The sequence below is a fragment of the Echinops telfairi genome, unplaced genomic scaffold (assembly GCF_000313985.2).
Source record: "Echinops telfairi isolate 266 unplaced genomic scaffold, ASM31398v2 ScPeMD7_7430;HRSCAF=8468, whole genome shotgun sequence".
Taxonomy (NCBI): Eukaryota; Metazoa; Chordata; class Mammalia; order Afrosoricida; family Tenrecidae; genus Echinops; species Echinops telfairi.
Window position 1 is genome coordinate 583,110 of NW_022111330.1, and position 20,024 is coordinate 603,133.

The window sequence follows — 20,024 nt, forward strand, 5'->3', positions numbered from 1 at the left end:
GATGTACAAATGCGCTTTACACAATTGATGTGTGTATGGATTGTGATAAGAGTTGTATGAGCCCCTAATAAAATGTTTAAAAAAAAAAAAGAAAAGACATTATGCTGAGTGTAGTTAGTTAAGCACAAAAGGGCAAATATTGTATGAGTCCACTACGGTAAGAACAAGCAGCAGAATGGGCACAAGCTCAAGCTGGAAGGCCATCCAGTCTTCTGGGTGGGGACTAGACTGCCTGGGAAAGGGGAGAACCAGTGTCAATGAATTAGACACCATCTACTCAAGGTAGATCACTTGGCTGGTTATTTGACCACAGGGCCCCTCACAACAGCTTGGATGCAATGCACAGGGGAGAGTTGGGGAGGAACCTGTCTCTTGAGTGGTAGCCATGTAGATCTGGGGTGAGAGCCCCTGGAGAAGGAGACAGTTATTGATGGGAGGGGCAGCACGGAAGTGAAGAGAGGGAATGGTCAAGTTGGGGGCAACATAGAATAATGTCTGTTGAGGGGAGAGGAAGAGAGGAAAAGGTGATCTCTGAGGATGCTCTTGGGAACAGTAGTTGGGAAGGGTCTTTAGTGGCATGCAGCAAGTGGGCAGAACTGACCTAGGATACCTGGAGGTATCCTGGGAATGCAAGCCAGGAGCCATAAAACACTGGGATGCTGAATCCTGCATCTTTGGGCCCCACAGCATGCTCTAGAAGCTGCCTCAGTGAACCACACATTGGTGAGCTGGACTCTACCTCAGAGATACTTGTAGCATGAGGACTTAAGTCGGAAAACACATAGTGTCTAAGGAAGCAGAAGACAGCTATACCAAGAGTGGTGTACTGTTGGTTGGCGGTCAAACAAGATATTGCTACATCAACACCCTGATGCCACATCAAGAAACATACTATCCTGGCAATCCTGTGACAGTCACTCTGTTATATTTTGTTTATGCTTGTATATATTAGGGTATATTTCAGAGGTGTACCACCATTGAGGGTCACCCTACTGAAGTGACTTCATTTGCTTCTCTGTTTCTTGGAAAGTGCAATCCAGGGACATTGAGCCTATAGAAAAAGAAATCGTAACAATAGGTTGTGGGGATAGGTGATGTAGAGGGATAGGAGAGATAAGAAGGAAATGACATCAAGGAGCTCAGGAAGGAAGATGTTTGGAAACTGATAATGGAAGCAATTTTACAATTATGTTTGATGTGACTGAATTATGGATTGATATATGTATTAATTCCCAAGTTACAATTAAAAAATTAAAAGCATAGAGCCAAGAATGAGCTCTGGGCTCTCACTAAATCCCAGCTCCAACTTAAGAAAAATTAGTTCTTACACATGGTCCTGCTTGATACGCATCCTTCATGAAATGTGTGGTGAAGAAAGTAGATGGTACCCGGCTATCAATTGAAACAGAGTCTGGGGTCTTAAAGGCTTGTATTCAAACAAGCAGCCATCTAAGAGAGGAATCAACTAAGTCCACACAGAAGCACACAAGTTTGTGTGGCTCAAAGATGACAAATATGAAATTCAAATATGGTAAAGAGAAAAGTGTCAGAGCTAAAATTAAGAACACACAATTTGTAGAAGGCTATGGAGGGCATTGGGAGCCCAAAACGCATCTGCAAAGTATACAGTCAGACTGAGAAGCTGGCAGATCCACTATAGCCAAAGGCAAGAATTCCAAACAGCATTAGTAGCAGGCAGAAACCATTATAATCTTGATTATGCTGGTTCGAACTCGATCTTTGGCCAATCAACCTCCCTATTGACCTGACCTGAATTTGTACTGGATGCAAGCCTCTCTTAGTCATTCTATGACAGAAATTTCTTGCCTGGCTTTTGAATGTTGATGGGGGTCTTCTCCCACTGATACATTATTTGTATTTTTGTCTTTATACTAATAGGATCTTATCCTTACCAACTTAGTACAATTTGTTTTTCTTTTTTTTTCTGTGGGGTTTCCCACCTATGAAGCACAAGAGGATTGGATGTATAATGATAATAACTGACACAAAGTATAAGGAATGCAGGGGTGAGGGGTGGGTGATAGGGAGGGAAAGGTGATTTCGTGAGTAAATAATGAAGGCGAGAGGGGAAAGGGAGCACTAGAACTGATCGTTATTGCACAACTCATTTCAAAGGTGGTTCAACATGGGAAAGCGAATGCTCTTAGATGTGGTGGTGATTGTACAGTTCCACTTGACAAGATTGAATGATTGAACTATTCAACTATATGATATGGAAATCACGTGCCAATAAAACCGTTGGAAAAATAAAATGAAGAATATTAAATATAAAAATAAAATAAAAATAGCTTCCTCTCCCCCACTATCATGACCCCAGTTCTACCTTACAAATCTGGCTAGACCAGAGCATAAATAGTGGTACAGATAAGAGCTCATGACACATGGAATCCAGGACAGATCAACCCCTCAGGAACAATAATGGGAGTAGTAATACCATGAGGGTAGGGGAAAGGTGGCGGGGAGAAAAGGGGAACCCATGGCAATGATCCACAAAACCGCCCCCCCCTCCAAATACAGGGTGATGAACAACAGAAACATGGGTGAAGAGAGACAGCGACAGTGTAAGGTATGAAAATAATAATAATTTATAATTTATCAAGGGTTCATGAGGGTGCGAGGGTGGGGGAAGGAGGAAAAGAAAATGAGGAGCTGATACGAAGGGCTCAAGTAGAAAGAAAATGTTTTGAAAATGATGATGGCAACGTATGTACAAATGTCCTTGACACAATGGATATATGGATTGTTAAAGGAGCTGTAAGAACTCCCAATAAAATAATAATAATTTTTTAAAAAAATGAAAAAAAATGTGTAATTGCCCCTTTAAAATGCTTATCATTTTGAACATTTTATTAGCATATAATTTACATATCATACAATAGTTCAATCATATGAAAGAGGTGTACAATCATCACCACAATCAATTTAAAACACTTTCTTCTATTTATTATTGTTGTTAGCTTCCCATTTCCCCCAACCTTCCCTGACACCCACAAGAAACCATTAATCCAGCTACTGTCTCTATAGATTCACCTGTCCTAGATTTCATATACAGGAAAACATACACACACAAAAAATACCAACAATAACAAAACAGATAAAAACCTCATCCAAATAAAGCAGAGAATATTAAAAACTAGAACAAGTGTAAAATGGGTTAAAATGGGAGAGCAAATGATAAAGTGTTAAATTTTAACCTAACTATGTCCTGTAATAATCCACTTTCCAATTCACTCTGCATGATAGCAAGACTATTAACATTTCTACTCTATGATCAGATGGTATTACCAGGGGCTTAATCCAAATGTATTTCCCTTTCACTTAAAAACAACAACAAAACAGAAACAACTTTAAAATTACTCAAAAGGGAGATCAAATGATAAGATATTTAACCTAATTACTACATCTACCATCAACTTTACAATGCTCTGATAACAAGGCTCTTCACATCCCTCCCCTATGATCAGAGGATTCAATGGAAACTTAATCCATGTGTGACACTGAAAATGGATTTTGAGCTTCTTCTGCAGAATCCATATAAGGTGTTCACAATTTAAGCCCTAACCCCATTCCCTCCTTTGGATTTAGATTTTATTATTTACTATCCTTGGATCACATAGGCTGGTGTGCTTTTTCCATATGGACTTGGTTGATGCCCCACTTAAATGGTTGCTTATTTGAAGACAAGCCTTTCAGAGACCACAGATACTATTCTATCTGATACCATCTAATTTCATTGTCTTTCTCCCATGGAGCAGCTGTTGGGTTTAAATTGCTGCCTTTGCAGTTAGCAACCCAACATGGGCTCTTGAACAGGGTCTTGAACTCTGGGCACTCAGATTGAAAATGTGATCCTCTACTGACTGAATTACCCAGGCCTTTTCAAACAGGATAGCAACCTGACAAATAATTCTGCTTACCCAGTGTTGCATCTGTTAGAAGTCATCTGGCCATCCATACAGCTTCTAACAGCTGCAAAATTTATTCTTTACTTTTAATTTCAGTCCCTTCCGATGTCAGCAAACTTCTTTCCTTATCTTTAAAGGGGGCAGGGTACTGATGGATCGCTGCTGGGCTTGCTTTGGGTTTTCGCTGAACCACAGCTGGAGGCATGAGGGCTGCAAACCCAGGGGGGTTATATTCTGCCCAAACTCCCAGGACTTCAGTCAATAGTCTTCCCTCATTTGCTCGAGAGGAAGGCTCAGCGACTATCAAGAGATAACTATCATTCAAGGGAAGGGTCTCAGAAATTCGCCAGAGGGCTTCTTCTTCGGGCCCACCCAAGGCTATTTGAGTCTGGTCTGCCTGAAAGCTGATCACCCCATTAAGCTTAGTCCAAGAGACAGTTTCTAATTTGCCTGTTGCTCCTTGAATGGTAGTCTTCTTTTTGCTGATGGGGTCTGCTGCTCCCGAGGACCGAGTAGGTTGCCCCTGTGTCTACTAAGCTCGTGACAAGCTTGTCCCCCGCGAGTATGTTGCCCCTGTGTCTACTAAGTACGTGACAGGCTTGTCCCCCGCTTTAAGTGTTATCGTGGGCTCCAGGGACAGCGGTGCTCCGACCTCCTCATTCCAGTTCTAAGACTGGGATGGTGGAGTCTCTGCCTGGCGGGGCTGATTTCCGCGCTGAGGTCATTTTGGGCAGTTGGACTTCCAATGTCCTTTTTCTTTGCAATAGGCACACTGGTTCTTGCCTAGTGGTTTGCGTGCATTCTGTCTGTTCTGCCTGCCTGGCCCAGGATGGGGTTCTGGTCTCCCTGTGGTCATGGCAAGGATTCTGGCCATTACTTTGGCTTACTTCTCTTCTAGTGGGTCTCTATTGTTATGTCTTCTCTGCTATTTCTAATAATTAACTCAATATTTTCCCCTGCAAATCCTTCTAGTTGCTGTAACTTTTTTCTGATGTCTGGTGTGGCCTGGGGCACAAAAGCTACATTAATGGCGTTTGGATTATCAGTCCACTGGCTACTCTGTTTCTTCAAGTTGCCACTCACTGCAGCTCCATATTGCTAGATGGTAACACCCAGGAACACATAAATACCCACACCAGTTGCTGATGAGCAATAGGGTACAATCACTCCTTGTTCTATACACCTTGCTGGTAACCAGATGTGTTGCCAGCTCTCCTCATCCATTCGGCAGCAATTGACACTGCCCCTTCCCTTCTGAATAGACCCTGCTCTATCTGAAGTCAGAGGTGAGTCCTCATTGATCAGGCACCAGTTGTATACTCTACAACTCATTTAAGCAGAAAGCAGCAACAGAAGTTGCTGGAGTCCCTGACTCCATAAAGAAATATGTATATGAAATCTGTCAGGTGGGGAAATGAGACTCGACAGGGGAACAAAAGTGGACCGGTACAGAGGTGGCAGTTGTTTGATCATGTGGATTGTACCTTCCCTTCTAGGCTACATTTTTCCCAAACCCCGTTATACCCACATCATTGAATGAGAATTGAGCATGGATGGAGTGAAGTCCCAAGTCTTGAATGGCAGCGACAACACTTAAGAAGCCAAGACAGGCATGCACAAGTGGAAAAGTTGATATCTTGGCTGAACCAGTTAAACAGCTACCTAATAAAATTTTCAGGTGTTTCCTTTATGTCTCCCAGAGAAAATCTTTCTTTTAAAAGAACCTAATGACAGTGACAGTATTAACAAAGAAAATTTAATAAAGTACACTCAGAATGCTCATTAGAAGCAATTACGGTGAGACTCTGTCTCACTTATTTTGGACCCTGAAACAACTTTAGGTAGAACCAATGGCTGAAGGAGGACATCATATTTGGTAAAGTTGAGGGTCTTAGAAAAATATGAAAACCCTCAATTAGATGTACACAATAGCCCCAAGGATAAAAACTAAAATGTCAATAACTATGAGGACTGTATAGGACTGGGCAACATTTCATTCTATTATTCATAATAGAACATATAATAGAATTTGTCAGACCAGAATTTATTAAATGTAGGTGAACTAGAAAAATAATCAGAACAGGAAAAATTATAAAACTATCCCCTGCTAAATACTTAGTTTCATAGAAAACAGGGAAAGTGTGTACCTTGAATACTAGCCAAATCTTTTCATTAGCAGAGTTGGAAACAACAGTGACCTGCTCAAAGATAGCACCATTTTAAATGTGTCACCCACAATCATTCTGATAACCAAATCTCCTATGTAAGGCTCCTAAAAGGTTCATGATGCCTCTTCCTAGTTTACCATTCCAGGGCCTCAACTCATAATTTTTCCTGTTACATTTATCAATCTGCTTCACTCATATTTTTAAAATTTGTGTCTGTTTTGACTTTTATTCCTTGACCATGACTACTCTGAAGCAATAGCTTTTTATAAGCTCAACCAAATACAATGTTTAAATCCAAGGTAAAGGCAATATAGTGTCTCTTTGTGTGTGTAGCTTCTCTAGCACAAGGACTCTAAACATACCGGTAGCTATATACCAACTGCACATGGAGCCCTTCTTCCTCTGATCCTAACAACCAAAGCTAGGTCTCTTTTGTTTTTTATTTGTTTTTTGAAATTAAAGGGCATGGTCTTCTAAACTGTCAAATTTTCCCAAGACTTCAGAGGCTAGCCGCAAGATTGGGGGTTCTTATGATATTCTCACTTCTACCTGCTCGATATAAATTCAAAAGTTTCCTCTCGGGATAGTAATCATAAACTCAGGAACCTTTATGCTCCCTTCAATTCTGACTAGCTACAAATTATGATTTCCATTATATCCTGGGGTTTGACCAGAACAACTCACAGAACTCAGAAAAGTGGACTATTTATTAAATAGTTATACCACAACAAAAAGGGTAAAATAATAAATACCTAGGCAAGTCTGGGTGAGTACCCAAAAGAGAGTTTTCATATCTGCAAAAAACTGAGATGTTACTCACTTAAGCATTGATTTATTTTGCTAACCAATAATCTTAGGAACTCTAGTGGTTACAAGTTGGGCTGTTAATTATAAGGTCAGCAGTTTGAAACCACCAGCCTCTCTGAGGGAGAAAGAAGGGGATTTCTACTTCCATAAAGAATTACAGTCTCAGCTAAAGACAACGGTTGCACAAGCAAATGTGGTGAAGAAAAAAGCTGATGGTACCCAGTTATCAAGAGATATAGCATCTGGGTTCCTAAAGGCCTGAAGATAAACAAGCGGCCTTCTAGCTGAGAAACAACAAAACCCAAATGGAAGAAGCACACCAGCCTGTCCTGACTGGATTGCTGAGGACAAAGCGGGTGCATAAGCAAAAGTGGTGAAGAAAGCCGATGGTGCCCGGCTATCAAAACATATAGAATCTGGGGTCCTATAGGCTGGAAGATAAACAAGTGGCCATCTAACTGAGAAACAACAAAGCCCACATGGAAGAAGCATACCAACCTGTGAGATCACAAAGCATGGCAGGGATCAAAGACCAAAAAATAAAATAAAATTATAGCATTGTGAATGAGGGGGAGTGCAGAGGGGGGACCCAGGGCCCATCTGTGGGAAATTGGACATCCCCTTGCAGAATGGCTGTGGGGTGGAGACGAGCCAGTCAGGGTGCAGTGTGGCAATGATAAAACATACAGTTTTCCTCTAGTTCTTGAATGCTTCCTCCCCGCCCCCACTATCATGATCCCAATTCTACCTTACAAATTTGGCTAGACCAGAGGATGTACAGTGGGACAAATAGGAACTGGAAACACAGGGAATCCAGGACAGATGAACCCCTCAGGACCAGTGGTGAGAGTGGTGATACTGGGAGGGTGGAAGGAAGGTGAGGGAGAAAGGGACAATAGATTACAAGGGTCTACATATAACCTCCTTCCTGGGGGATGGACAGCAGGGAAATGGGTGAAGAGAGATGTCGGATGGTTTAAGATACGACAAAATAATAACAATTTATAAATTATCAAGGGTTCATGGGGGAGGGGGAAAGGGGAAGGATGGGCAAAAGTGAGGAGTTGATACTAAGGGCTCAAATAGAAAGCAAATGTTTTGAGAATGATGAAGGAAACAAATGTACAAAAGTGCTTGACACAATGGATGGATGTATGGATTGTGATAAGAGTTGTATGAGCCCCCAATAAAATGATCTCAAAAATAAATACATAATTACAGTCTCAGAAACTCAAAGAGCAGTTCTATTTTCCCCATCAGGGTTCTTATGAATCAGAATCAACTCGACAGCAGAGTAAAATCATGGATAGTTTGTGTTCAGAACTTTTATTGCAGTTTCAGTACATAGGTACGATTGACTGAATCATTGTCCACATGGTCTGCAGTCCTCCCTTTTCCCTAAGCTCAGGCTAATATTTTTCTGACAATGGCCAGTCAAGAATGAACATGAATTAGTCATCAGCACAACCTTCAGGTAAGGTCTGGTGCCTGCCTCTCAAAACTGCAGTCCCCTACCCAACTCCAGTACAAATTTAAAAGACCCCAATTGTTGTGGAAATGATAAGGTTTTAAAGGTTATATCCCAGGAAACAGAAACAATGACCACATTTGTTAGTTAAAATAAATTGTAAAAACAATTCTAAAGACAACAGCCATAGTTTGGGGAGGTTTTTGGGAGAATATGAGTGATTATTTATGGTTACTCTTTTAGATCCATTTTTGTGTCAGCAATTTGATGCTACTCAATTGAGTAAGTAGTACATAGGGGATTAAACACAGCCAAACACAAAGAAGACTTTAAATGAATTCATCTCAAATTAAGAAGCGTTACTTCACAATAATCACTTGTAAATATTTAAACTTAAAATGTTACAGTAATTAAGAAACTAAAAAATAACCCAGCCTACTTCAAAAAATTAAGATTATATTGCTATGTGATAAATTTACTATAACTCTCATCTCCATTCATTTTTATCATTTTACTTTAAATATCTTTGACATATTGATTTATCAAAACATACATTCTACCAGCCTATGCAACCACGAGGTGTCGAAGGGATCAGGTGTAAGGCATCATCAGAACAAAAAATCTTACCATAGTGAATGATGGGGGGAGTGCGGAGTGGAGATCCAAAGTCCATTAGTAGGCCACTGGAGATCCCCTTGCAGAGGGGTCTCGGGGAGGAGATGAGCCAGTCAGGGTGTGATGTAACAATGATGAGAAATACAACTTTCCTCTAGTTCCTAAATGTTTCCTCCCCGCTCCCACTACCATGACTCGAATTCTATCTTGTAAGTCTGGCTAGACCAGAGGAGGTACACTGGTACAGATAGGAACTGAAAATACAGGGAATCCAGGACGGATGAGCCCTATAGGACCAGTGGTGTGAGTGGCAAAACAGGGAGGGTAAAGGGAGAATGGGTGGGAGAGAGGGAACCGATTACATGGAGCTGTGTGTGACCTCCTCCCTGGGGGACAGACAACCGAGGGGTGGATGAGGGGAGACGTCGGACGGGGCAAGATATGACAAAATACCCATTTATAAACTATCAAGGGCTCATGCGGGAGAGGGGAGCAGGGAGGGAGGGGAAAAATGAGGACCTAATGTCGGGGTTTAAATGGAGAGAAAATGTTTTGAGAAACGATGTACAAATGCGCTTTACACAATTGATGTGTGTATGGATTGAGATAACAGTTGTATGAGCCCCTAATAAAATGTTAAAAAACAAACAAACAAACAAAAAACATACATTCTAAAATTAATACTTATTTAGTTGTTCTTCCAAAATATTCCATGATGTAAATATCACAAGAATTTATACAGAAGCACTCCTTTCTCTACTTATTGCAAATAACTGCAGAAGTCCTAGAACATGTTTTCTACTTTTCAAAAGTGTTAAGAATGTTATGACAGCATCCTCAAATTAATAATAGTTTCATTTTTAATGTATGATTAAATTCAAGACTCTACCTTGAAATGCTTGAATGTGCACTTGCGATATTCACACCACTCCACAAAAAAGTGTAGGCTTCTGAAAAACATGAAGAGATCTCTTCTTTCTTCTACTCTGTAGGATTAAAAGTTTCCATGATTAATGAATATCATTAAACTATAGCAGGTAAAAAACAGAAAACAAGTTGGCCTTATATTCTGGGTTCCTAAGAGACTCAGGTGCCCTCATGATGCAGTGGGTTATATATTGGGATGCTAACCGAAAGGTCAGCAGTTTGAAACTACTCAGGAGAAAAATGAGGCTTTCTACTCCCATAAAGAGGCTTTGTCTCAGAAACCCAAAAGGGCATTCGATATACCCTGTCCTATAGAGTTGCTATGAGTCAGAATTCAAATCTATAGCAGTGAGAAGAGACTCAAGCATAGTCAAGGACCTGGGACCCAATACTGATTCAACTTCAAGTAGCACTTCACTACTAATGTAGTACAATAAAAAATGGCAACCCACTACTTGCTCTCTCTACAACTAAGAAACCAAAAAGTGTGGACAGAGGAGAGACTTAGATGCAGGATTTCTAAGGAAAGTGCAGCTGAGTGGGTCAAACACACCTATGGGGAAATCTGGGATCAGAATTCACTTCTGGCCATCAGTGAAATCTCTTGATTCACAAAACTAACATGCTCTGACTTAGCACTTAGTAAGCTCTCCCTCAATAACCAGACCAAAAATAAAAAGCCAAACTCACTGCCTTCAAGTCAATTATGACTCATAGCAACCCTACATGGCAAAGTAGACCTGTCACTGTGTGTTTCCGAGGTACCGGACATACTCAAGGTACCGTACATACTCGAGTATAAGCTGACCCAAACATCAGCTGAGGCACCTAATTTTACAATAAAAACTGCATTAAAAAATGTGCTGAAAAACTCGACTTATGCACAAGTATATCTGGCAACTCTTTATGGGAGCCCAATCTTGCTCCCAACGAACAGCTGGGGTGTCGAACTGTTGAGCTTGCAGTTAACAGTCCAACTCATAATCACTACACCCTCATAGCTCCTTAATAACCATACAAAACCAAAACTAAACTCATGGCCATCCAGTCAGTGAGGACAAGGTAGAACTGGCCCCCACCTCCCATGGGTTTCCAAGACTACAATTGTTCACAGGAATAGAAAGAAAGCCCTATCTTTCTTCCAAGGAGAGATTAGTGGTTTTGAACCACTGACCTTGTGGTTAGAGGCCCAATGCGTAATCACTACACCACCAGGTCTCCTAATAACCAGATAGGACAAGTAAAATGTATCCCCTGAAAAGTCAATGAGAGGTGAGCACTACATCCTGCCCCAGCTCCCTAAACCCCGACCCTTAGCAAACAGCAGTAACTGGATCATACCCAGTTTATCCAGTAGTTGATTGTGACCCTCCTTTCACATACACAGGCAGCAAGGGTAGTTGGATAAAGATGATGGCCAGTAGCCATCACAGCACAGGATACATGGGAAAACTAATAAAGGGAGACTGAAATAGTATGGGTTCTCCGTGTCAGCTTCCTCATACCCAGACAGTTGTGCACTCCAGACAACACAGTTTGGGACCACCCATGTGACTCTAGCCCTGGGCTCTGCTGGATGTTACGACTTCAGGATCATGGAGTAAAAAGTAGGTTGTGGCTCCGTTTCTTTTGTTGTTGTTCTCCCTGCAAGGCCCCCACCCTCTTTCCTTTATATTGATAAACTGCCAGGCACATAATGACTTAAAACAATTATAAAAGCCACCACCCCAGACGTACACAGAAGTCAGTTGTAGGACAAGAGTAAGGGCCAAGGAAAGAACTGTGTCCAGTTAATTTTTGTTCTGTCTTGTTTTGTTTTCTTATGTTTCTCTTCTTCTGATGTTTTAGTAAACCACCCCAGAGAAAACAGTCTAAGAACTGCCAGAAGAAAACTTTACTACTGCTACAATAGAGGAGAAAATAACCATTTAAGAAACTGAAAGAAGACCAAACAGGACAGACTTCCAAAGAAATTACAATGACATATATCAGTTAAATGTCCCAATATTAAGGACAAGAAAAGAATACTAATATCAGCCCCTACCACTTCAAAAAAGTTACTTACAAAGGGAAAACAAATAATAATAATAATAATAACCACCTCAGGTTCTTCAGCAGAAATCATTCGGGTAAAAAAGCAATGAGGTGACATATATAAAACTTTGGAAGAAAAACATATGTACATAAAAACCATGAATCTCACATCCAAACAAATTATGCTCCATGCATGAGGGATATATAAAGGCATTTCAAGATAAGGAGAAATTAAAGGAACTTGTAAAACTAAGGTCAACTTTACCAAAGACACTAAGGGATGCTCTTCAGGCAGATAATCAGCAACAGTACCACTACCCAGAAATCAACACACCTAAAGCAGTATTCAAATAGAACAAACTTAAAGACACGCTGAAAGCTAGAGAAATTTCTTAATACAGCTCTTCTATCCATGTCTGTAATTCCCACCAAATGATTGGGTGGAACTATGCAAATGGGGCATGTGTAACACTAATAGAGGAGATTGGTTTTAGTTGCCACTCCCTTTGCTATAAAGATGAATCTCAGCCAGAAGAGAGAAATCTCAGGACCATTGGAAGAAACCCTAGTGCAGCATGTTCAAGATCTCTCCCCTGAAGTGGCTCAAACTGACACTGAGACAGAGACCAGGGACACCATAGAGTGAGGCAAGTACACCATGGGAAAGACCACAGGAGCAGTGCTGAGATATGGAAGCACAACAGGCTGGCTTCCTGGTCAGCAGAGGCTGAGGGACCACATGGCTGAGAGGCTGAGGAACAGAGAGAGACCTGGCTGCTGGCTAAGAAGTGTTACTGTAGACCAATGACTATATCCTTTCTGTTTACTAATCCTGGTTTATGGCACCCTATTATTTATTCTCACAAGGCTTTCATTGTGAGTATTATTTGTGAGTTCTGTGAATTTTTAAAAAATAGTTTTATTGGGGGCTCTTACATCTCTTCTCACAATCCATACATTCATCCAGTGTGTCAAGCACCTTTGCACACATGCCACCATCATTATTTTCAAACCATTCTCTTTCCACTTGAGACCCTGATATCAGCTCGATTGCTTCCCCTTCCCTCCCCCACCCACCCTCCCTCACAAACCCTTGATAAGTTATAGGTTATTATAGATTATTATTTCCATCTTACATCATCCTCTTTCGTCCCTCATCCACTTCTCCATTATTCATCGCCCTGGGAGGGGGTTGTAGATTGATCCTTGTGATCTATTCCCCCGTTCTCCCCACATCCTCCCCTAATTCTCCTGGTATCTCTACTCTCATTGTTGGCCCTGAAGGGTTTATTTATCCTGGATTCCCTACATTGTGGGCTCTAGTGTGCATGCTCTGGTCTAATCCGATTTGTAAGGTAGAATTGAGGTCATGATAGTGGGGTTAAGGAAGCACCAAAGAACTAGAGGAAAGTTGTGTGTTTCATCGGTACTATACTGCACCCCAATTGGCTCATCTCCTCCCTGTGACTCCTCTGTGAGGGGATGTCCAAATGTCTACAGATGGGCATTGGGTCTCCACTCCATTCCCCCCCACCCCCCTCATTCATATTGGGTATGATTTTGTTCTGGGTCTTAGTTGCCTGATACCTGATCCCTTCAACACGTCCTCATGATCACACAGGCTGGTGTGCTTCTTCCATGTGGGCTTTCTTGCTTCTCAGCTAGATGGCCGCTTGTTTATCTTCAAGTTTTTAAGACCCTAGATGCTGTATATTTTGATAGCTGGGCACCATCAGCTGTTTTCATCACATTATCTTATGCACTATTTTGTCTTCAGCTATCGTGTCAGAAAGGTGAGCATCACAGAATGCTGGATTGTTAGAACAAATGTTCTTGTGTTAAGAGAGTACATAGTTCTATTCCCCTCTCATGATATATATATCAGCAACAGTACCACCCAAAAATCAATGCACCTAAAGCAGTATTCAAATAGAAAGAACTTAAAGACGCACTGAAAGCTAGAGAAATTTCTTAATATGGCTCTTCTATTCATGTCTGTAATTCCCATGATATATATATATGCATATTTAGGCCTCTGTAAATGTCCTTTGCCTCCTTGTTCTTTCCTCTATTTCCTTTTACTTTCCTCTTGTCCCACTATCATGTTCGACCTTCATTCGGGTTTAGTAATTCCTCGCTGTTAAATTGCCCTTGATTAAGCCCCAATAGGCATCCTATGACTGAGTTCAATGAAGTTATTGCAACAAATTCTTGAACTCAGGATAGAGGTAAGAGTGCCATGAGAGCAATGGCTGGTGTCAGAATAGGGTGAAGAAAGATAGAGAAAAGAGGCATATCTGATCTCTAGCTCATGGCTATAGAGCAGCAAGGTCTGATATTGTCCCTTCCTGCCATTTACTGCATGAATAAAATGAAAATCCCCTGCCATCAAGTCAATTCCAACACATAGTGACCTTTAAAAATAGTATAGAACTGCTGCTTAAGGTTTATGAAATTATAAATCTTTACATGGGCATACAGCCTCATCTTTCTCCTACAGAATGCCTGGTGAGTTTGAACCACCAACCTTATGTTTATCAGTCAAACACCCAAGCCCCAGTGCCACCAGAGAACCTGAAAAAACAAACAAACAAAGAAAAGAACAATGCATGCCCAGAGAAATACATGTGCTCAGAAAAGATCTGAGAAGAGATCATAAACTTCATCTCTGGTTGATCTTTTAAGCAAAGGACATACTAGACTAAAGCTAAGGCAGAGTTGTGAGCACCCTGACTAACTTTTAAAAGGGGTGAGCTAAGACAAAGTCAAAACACAAATGAATATTCTTATTCTTTTCTTTCTTTGTATACATCACAATATGTTGAATCTCAAAAATCCAACCCACAAAACCTACTAAGCATGTAAAAACACAGGAAAATAAAAGGTATATTTCACTAAAAAAAAAAATACAAAAACTTGGATTAACTAGACAAAGACTTTAAATCAATTTGAATATGATGTAAAAAGGAAAGAAACCAGGATAAAAACGTATCAACGCATGGAAAATATCAATAAAGAGGTAGTGGTGGTTATTAGGTGCTGTCAACACAGCCCCAATACACAACAACGCTGTATATAAAAGAGCAAAGCACTACACACTCAATCCTGCATCTCCTTCACAACTGTTGCTATGCTGATCCTATTGCTGCAGTCAGTATATTAATCCACCTTGTTTTGCTGACCTTCTCCTTTACAAAGCGTGATGTATTTTCTCAAGGTGGAGTGGGCAAGAAGACTGAGATAATAAAAAGGAAGAAAACAGAAACTATGAATTTAAATGTATAATAACTAAACTAAAAATTCTTCCAAATGGCTGAAACAGCAGACCTACGTAGAAAGAAAAATCAGCAAATGGGAAGATAGGTCATAAGAAATGATCCAATTTTAGGGATAAAAAGGAAAAAACGACTGGGAAAAAAACAAAAACAGCGGTTTAAGAGATATGTTCATAATTGTAGGTGTAAAAGAAAAGGGAGCAGAAAGAATATCTGAAGAAATAGAATAACTTATAGAATGTTATATTTAAATAAGGGTGGCACATTTTTGATTCATATGCATTTTCATTTTATCCTATTAGGTACAGATGTGATTTTATTATTGCTTACTTGAAAATTATATATGGCTAACAAATATGTGAAAGTGTTAAATTGACAAGAGGTGGTCTGTGGTAGTTATATAATATGGTGTTAAATTTGAGGATTAAGAGTGTAGGGATGGACACTAGCCTGTCAATCAAGAGATATGAGGTCTCTGTGTGGGCATGGCCTTCTCCTGAGGTTTCTGGGAACTCTAGTATTTCCTCCTTGGAGGCGGGAGGCATTCTCTCTCTGCTCACTCCCTGAGAGACTTTCTACTGACAAGACACATGAAGCTATGCTGATGGCAGCAAGAGCCCTAGACCTGGAAAAGCCATGTAGAGACCCCTGCCAGCACTGAGATGCTTATAATGCCACTAGATCCACAAGGTTTCCCACCCACTGGCCTGTGATCCTTCTGTCACTGCATGTGTTTCATGAGTCTGAAGAGGGCTTTATAGATTGGTATTGGACATATGGGCTAATATCGGACTTAAGGACTTGATCGGGACCGGGCTGGAATGTTTTCTTAATGTACAATTACTCTTTATATAAAGTTCTTTCTTATACACATATGAGTATCTCTGGATTGTTTCTCTATTCAACCCGGACTAACACACTGGGTATCTGAAGAAAAGGTAGCTAGCTGAGTGTGCCAAGAGACAGCTACAAAGAAATCAACTTCAAATGCACTACGAGTTGACATTTTCGCCTGTTCAGAAAATTGACAGACATCCAGAACGAGATTTGTCATCAATCAACATTTCACCTCTTTTGGAACGAAAAAACACTGGTACACTTGAGTTTTCTCCACAGCACTGTCTTTGTAAGCTGTGTTCAACATTGCAACAGTTTCTGCGATATTTTTCCCAAGGAGGAAACAAAATTTCATAGCCACATTCTGTTCTCTTAAATTGGTTGTCACAAAAGAACAAGGTTCAAGAGAAACTGCTTTCATGAAAAAATCCACTGTGACCAGAGTAAAATGTCCCTGGAAATGCCACTGGGTGCACTAACTCAGAAAGAGGTGCTCAATGCTCACCTAGCGAGAAAAATGAGTACTATGAACATTTCGCCCAGTGGAGCAGTTTTTTACAATTTTGGGGGGTACCCCTTCATATGCAGATCACTCCATTCAACAAAACAACAGTATATGTTTTTCTCCAACACACATGGAGCAATCCCCTGAATAGAGCATATATAAATCATGCCTCAACAAAGTTTTTGAAAAAGAGATCCTACCATTGATCTTGTCAGACCAGAAAATTATAAAATTAGATAGCAACAATAAAACAAGCAGAAACATATAACAAGTACATGGAGATTGAACAACATAATACTTAAAAACGATTGGGTAATAAAGCAAATAAAGGAGGAAATCTACAAAAATCCATGAGAAAAACAAAAACGATAACACAACATATACCTTTGAGACACAGCGAAAGCAGTAATCAGAAGCCAATTCACAGCCATCAATACACACACACATGCAAAAAAAGGAGAAATCTAAAATCAACACCCTACACAATACCTCCAAGAACTAGAACAAGGACATCAAAATCCCTCCAATAAAACAAGGAAAGAAATCATAAGAATCAAAGGACAAATAAATGATAAGGAAAAAATGGAAAAAATCAACAAGATAAGAAGCTGGTTATTGAAAAGATTAATAAAACACACTAGCAAACTTAACAAAGGAGATAAAACAAAAGGTGCAAATAGCCAGAATAAGAGATGAAAACAGTAACGATACAACGGATCCAAATGAAATAAAAAGAATAACAACATACTACTATGTAAAAACGTACTCAAACAATTTGACAATCTAGAAGAAATGGACAGATACCTAGAAACACCTTACCAACTCCAATTAATACAGACAGATATTGAAAAACTCAACAGACCCATAAAAAAAAGAAGAAATAGATTTAGAAACTACCAACCAAGAAAAGCCCAGGTACAGACGGTTTCACAGGTAGAATGTTTGGATTGAGCTGAAGCAGGTCAGGGCCCTGCTTCCCTGCATGCCCCCCACCACCACCCAGGGCAGCAGCTGTCCCCCCTGGAAAGAGGGGACTGGAAAACAATGTCTGGAATGCCTGACTCCCTAATAACTGGTCAGCCTGCCTGCGGTAGCTGATAAATTACATCCTGAATCATAAATCCTGCTGCTGCAGCAAGGACCCCTCTCTTCCTGCTTTCCTTTAAACATCCTGGGTCCCTAGCTAGCTCTTGCTCTCTCGCGCGCTCTCTCTCTCTCTCTCTCTTGCTCTGGCTCTCTGGCTTTGCCACAATAAAGCTGTCTCTGACTTCACCTATTTCATCCTAACTTTGTTCTTGTCTGGTGCCTCAGTTTATCTCTCAGAATATTCTACCAAATATTCAAAGAAGATCTGACACCAATATTACACAAACTATTTCAGAACTTATACAAAGATAACAAACTCCCAAACACATTCTATGAAGCCAGCATAACACTGGTACCAAAACCAGGAAAGAAACCCACAAAGATTAAAAATTATAGAGCAATATCCCCTATGAACATAGATGCCAAAATCCTAAACAAAATTCTAGCTAATGGATCCAAAAAAATTCACCATAACTAAGTGGGATTTATTCCAGTTATGCAGGGATGGTTCATCATTTGAAAAAAAATCAATGTAATCCACCACATAAACAAAGCAAGAAAGAAAAATCACATGATCTTATCAATAGATGCTGAAAAGGCATTTGACAATATTCAACACACATTTCTGTTCAAAACACTCAACAAAATAGGAATAGGGGAAAATTCCTCAACATAATAAAAGCCTTATGACAAACCAAAAGCCAACATCATGCTCAATGGGGAAGAGCTAGAAACACTCCCACTGGAAACAGGGACCAGAGAAGGATGAACTCTTATCACATTCTTATTCAACATCATGCTGGAGGTTTGAGCTACAGCCGTCAGACAACAAAAAGAAATCAAGGGAATACAAATAGAGAAAGAAATTAAAGTCTCACTATTTGAGATGATTTAATCCTATACATAGAAAACCCAAAAGTCCCCACAAAAAGCCTGCTGGACACAATTGAGGAATTCGACAAGGTAGCAGGATACAAAGTTAATAACTAGAAATCAGAAGGATTTCTGTCTACCAGTGAAGAGCTATGAAAAAGGCATTCTGAAATTAATACTATTCACAATAACTACACAAAAGATGAAATATATAGGAATAAACTGAACTAAAGAAACAAAAGAACTATACAGAGAAAACTACAGAACACTACTACAAGAAATTAAAAATGACCTACATAAATGGAAAAATGTCCCATGCTTATGGATAGACAGACAGTATTGTGAAAATGACAATACTACCTAAAACAATCTACAAATAGTATATAATAACAATTCAAATCCCAAATAAATCCTTTAAAGAAATGGAAAAACTAATTACCAATTTCATATGAGTAGGCAAAAGACCCAGGATAAGAAAAGAAATTTACAAAAAGAACCAAAGAGGCCTTGCACTGCCTGACCTAAAACCTACTACATAGCCACAGTAGTCAAAACAGCTTGCTACTGGTGCAATTTAAGATACATAGACCAATGGATCAGAACAGAAAACCCAGACGTAAATGCATCAGCCTACAGACACTTAATTTTTGACAAAGGACCTAGGAGAAAGACAGCCTCTTTAACAAATAGGATTGGCTCTCAGGCCAAGCCAAGGGACTTCCAGTCTGATAACTCACAGCCCAAACTCCCCAATAGCAGGGATAGCACAACCTTTGGAGCCACATGGGAATAACTCTACAGGGTAGCCTGGAGCAGGCCTAAAGAGCGAACAGACTAACTCTCCAGCTAAATGCAGCAAAACTATGTAATCTCCTGTTCCTGAGGTACAACTCTGCACAGTCCCCTATATTTTCTTTCTTTTGCTTTTAAAAAAAAAATAATTTTATTGGGGGCTCTGACATCTCTTATCACAATCCATACATTCATCCAGTGTGTGTGTCAAGCACATTTGCTCATATGCTGCTATCATAATTTTCAAAGCATTCTCTTCCTACTTGAGCCCTTGGTATCAGTTCCCTATTTCTTGCCCCTCCCTCCCACACCCACCCTCCCTCATGAACCCTTGATAAGTTATAGATTACTATTATTTTCCTATCTTACATCATCTCCTATCGCCCCTCACCCACTTTTCCATTATTCATCCCCCTGGGAGTGGGGTACAGGGAAGAGATGAGCCAGTCCCCTATATTAAGACACTCAAAATACAGAAAAAACGCAACCATTTGCAGCCTTTTACAAATCCAGTTAGACCAGAGGATGTACACTGGTACAGATAGGAACTGGAAACACAGGGAATCCAGGACAGATGATCCCTTCAAGACCAGTGACGAGAGTGGCAATACTGGATGGTGGAGGGAAAGTGGGGTAGAAAGGGGGAACTGATTATAAGGATCTACATATAACCTTCTCCCTGAGGGACAGACAACAGGGAAGTGGGTGAAG

The 20,024-nt window shown here is 40.3% G+C and overlaps 1 protein-coding gene across 1 annotated transcript in view; it reads right to left on the reverse strand.

Annotated features, from left to right (window-relative positions):
* Window positions 1–20,024, reverse strand: part of LOC105979931 (centromere protein P) — a 369,435-nt gene that overhangs the window by 307,531 nt on the left and 41,880 nt on the right. Inside the window, exon 5 of the mRNA XM_013008632.2 lies at window positions 9,874–9,970. Within this exon, the coding sequence (XP_012864086.1) occupies window positions 9,874–9,970 (97 nt within the window). The remainder of the gene's footprint in view (window positions 1–9,873; window positions 9,971–20,024) is intronic.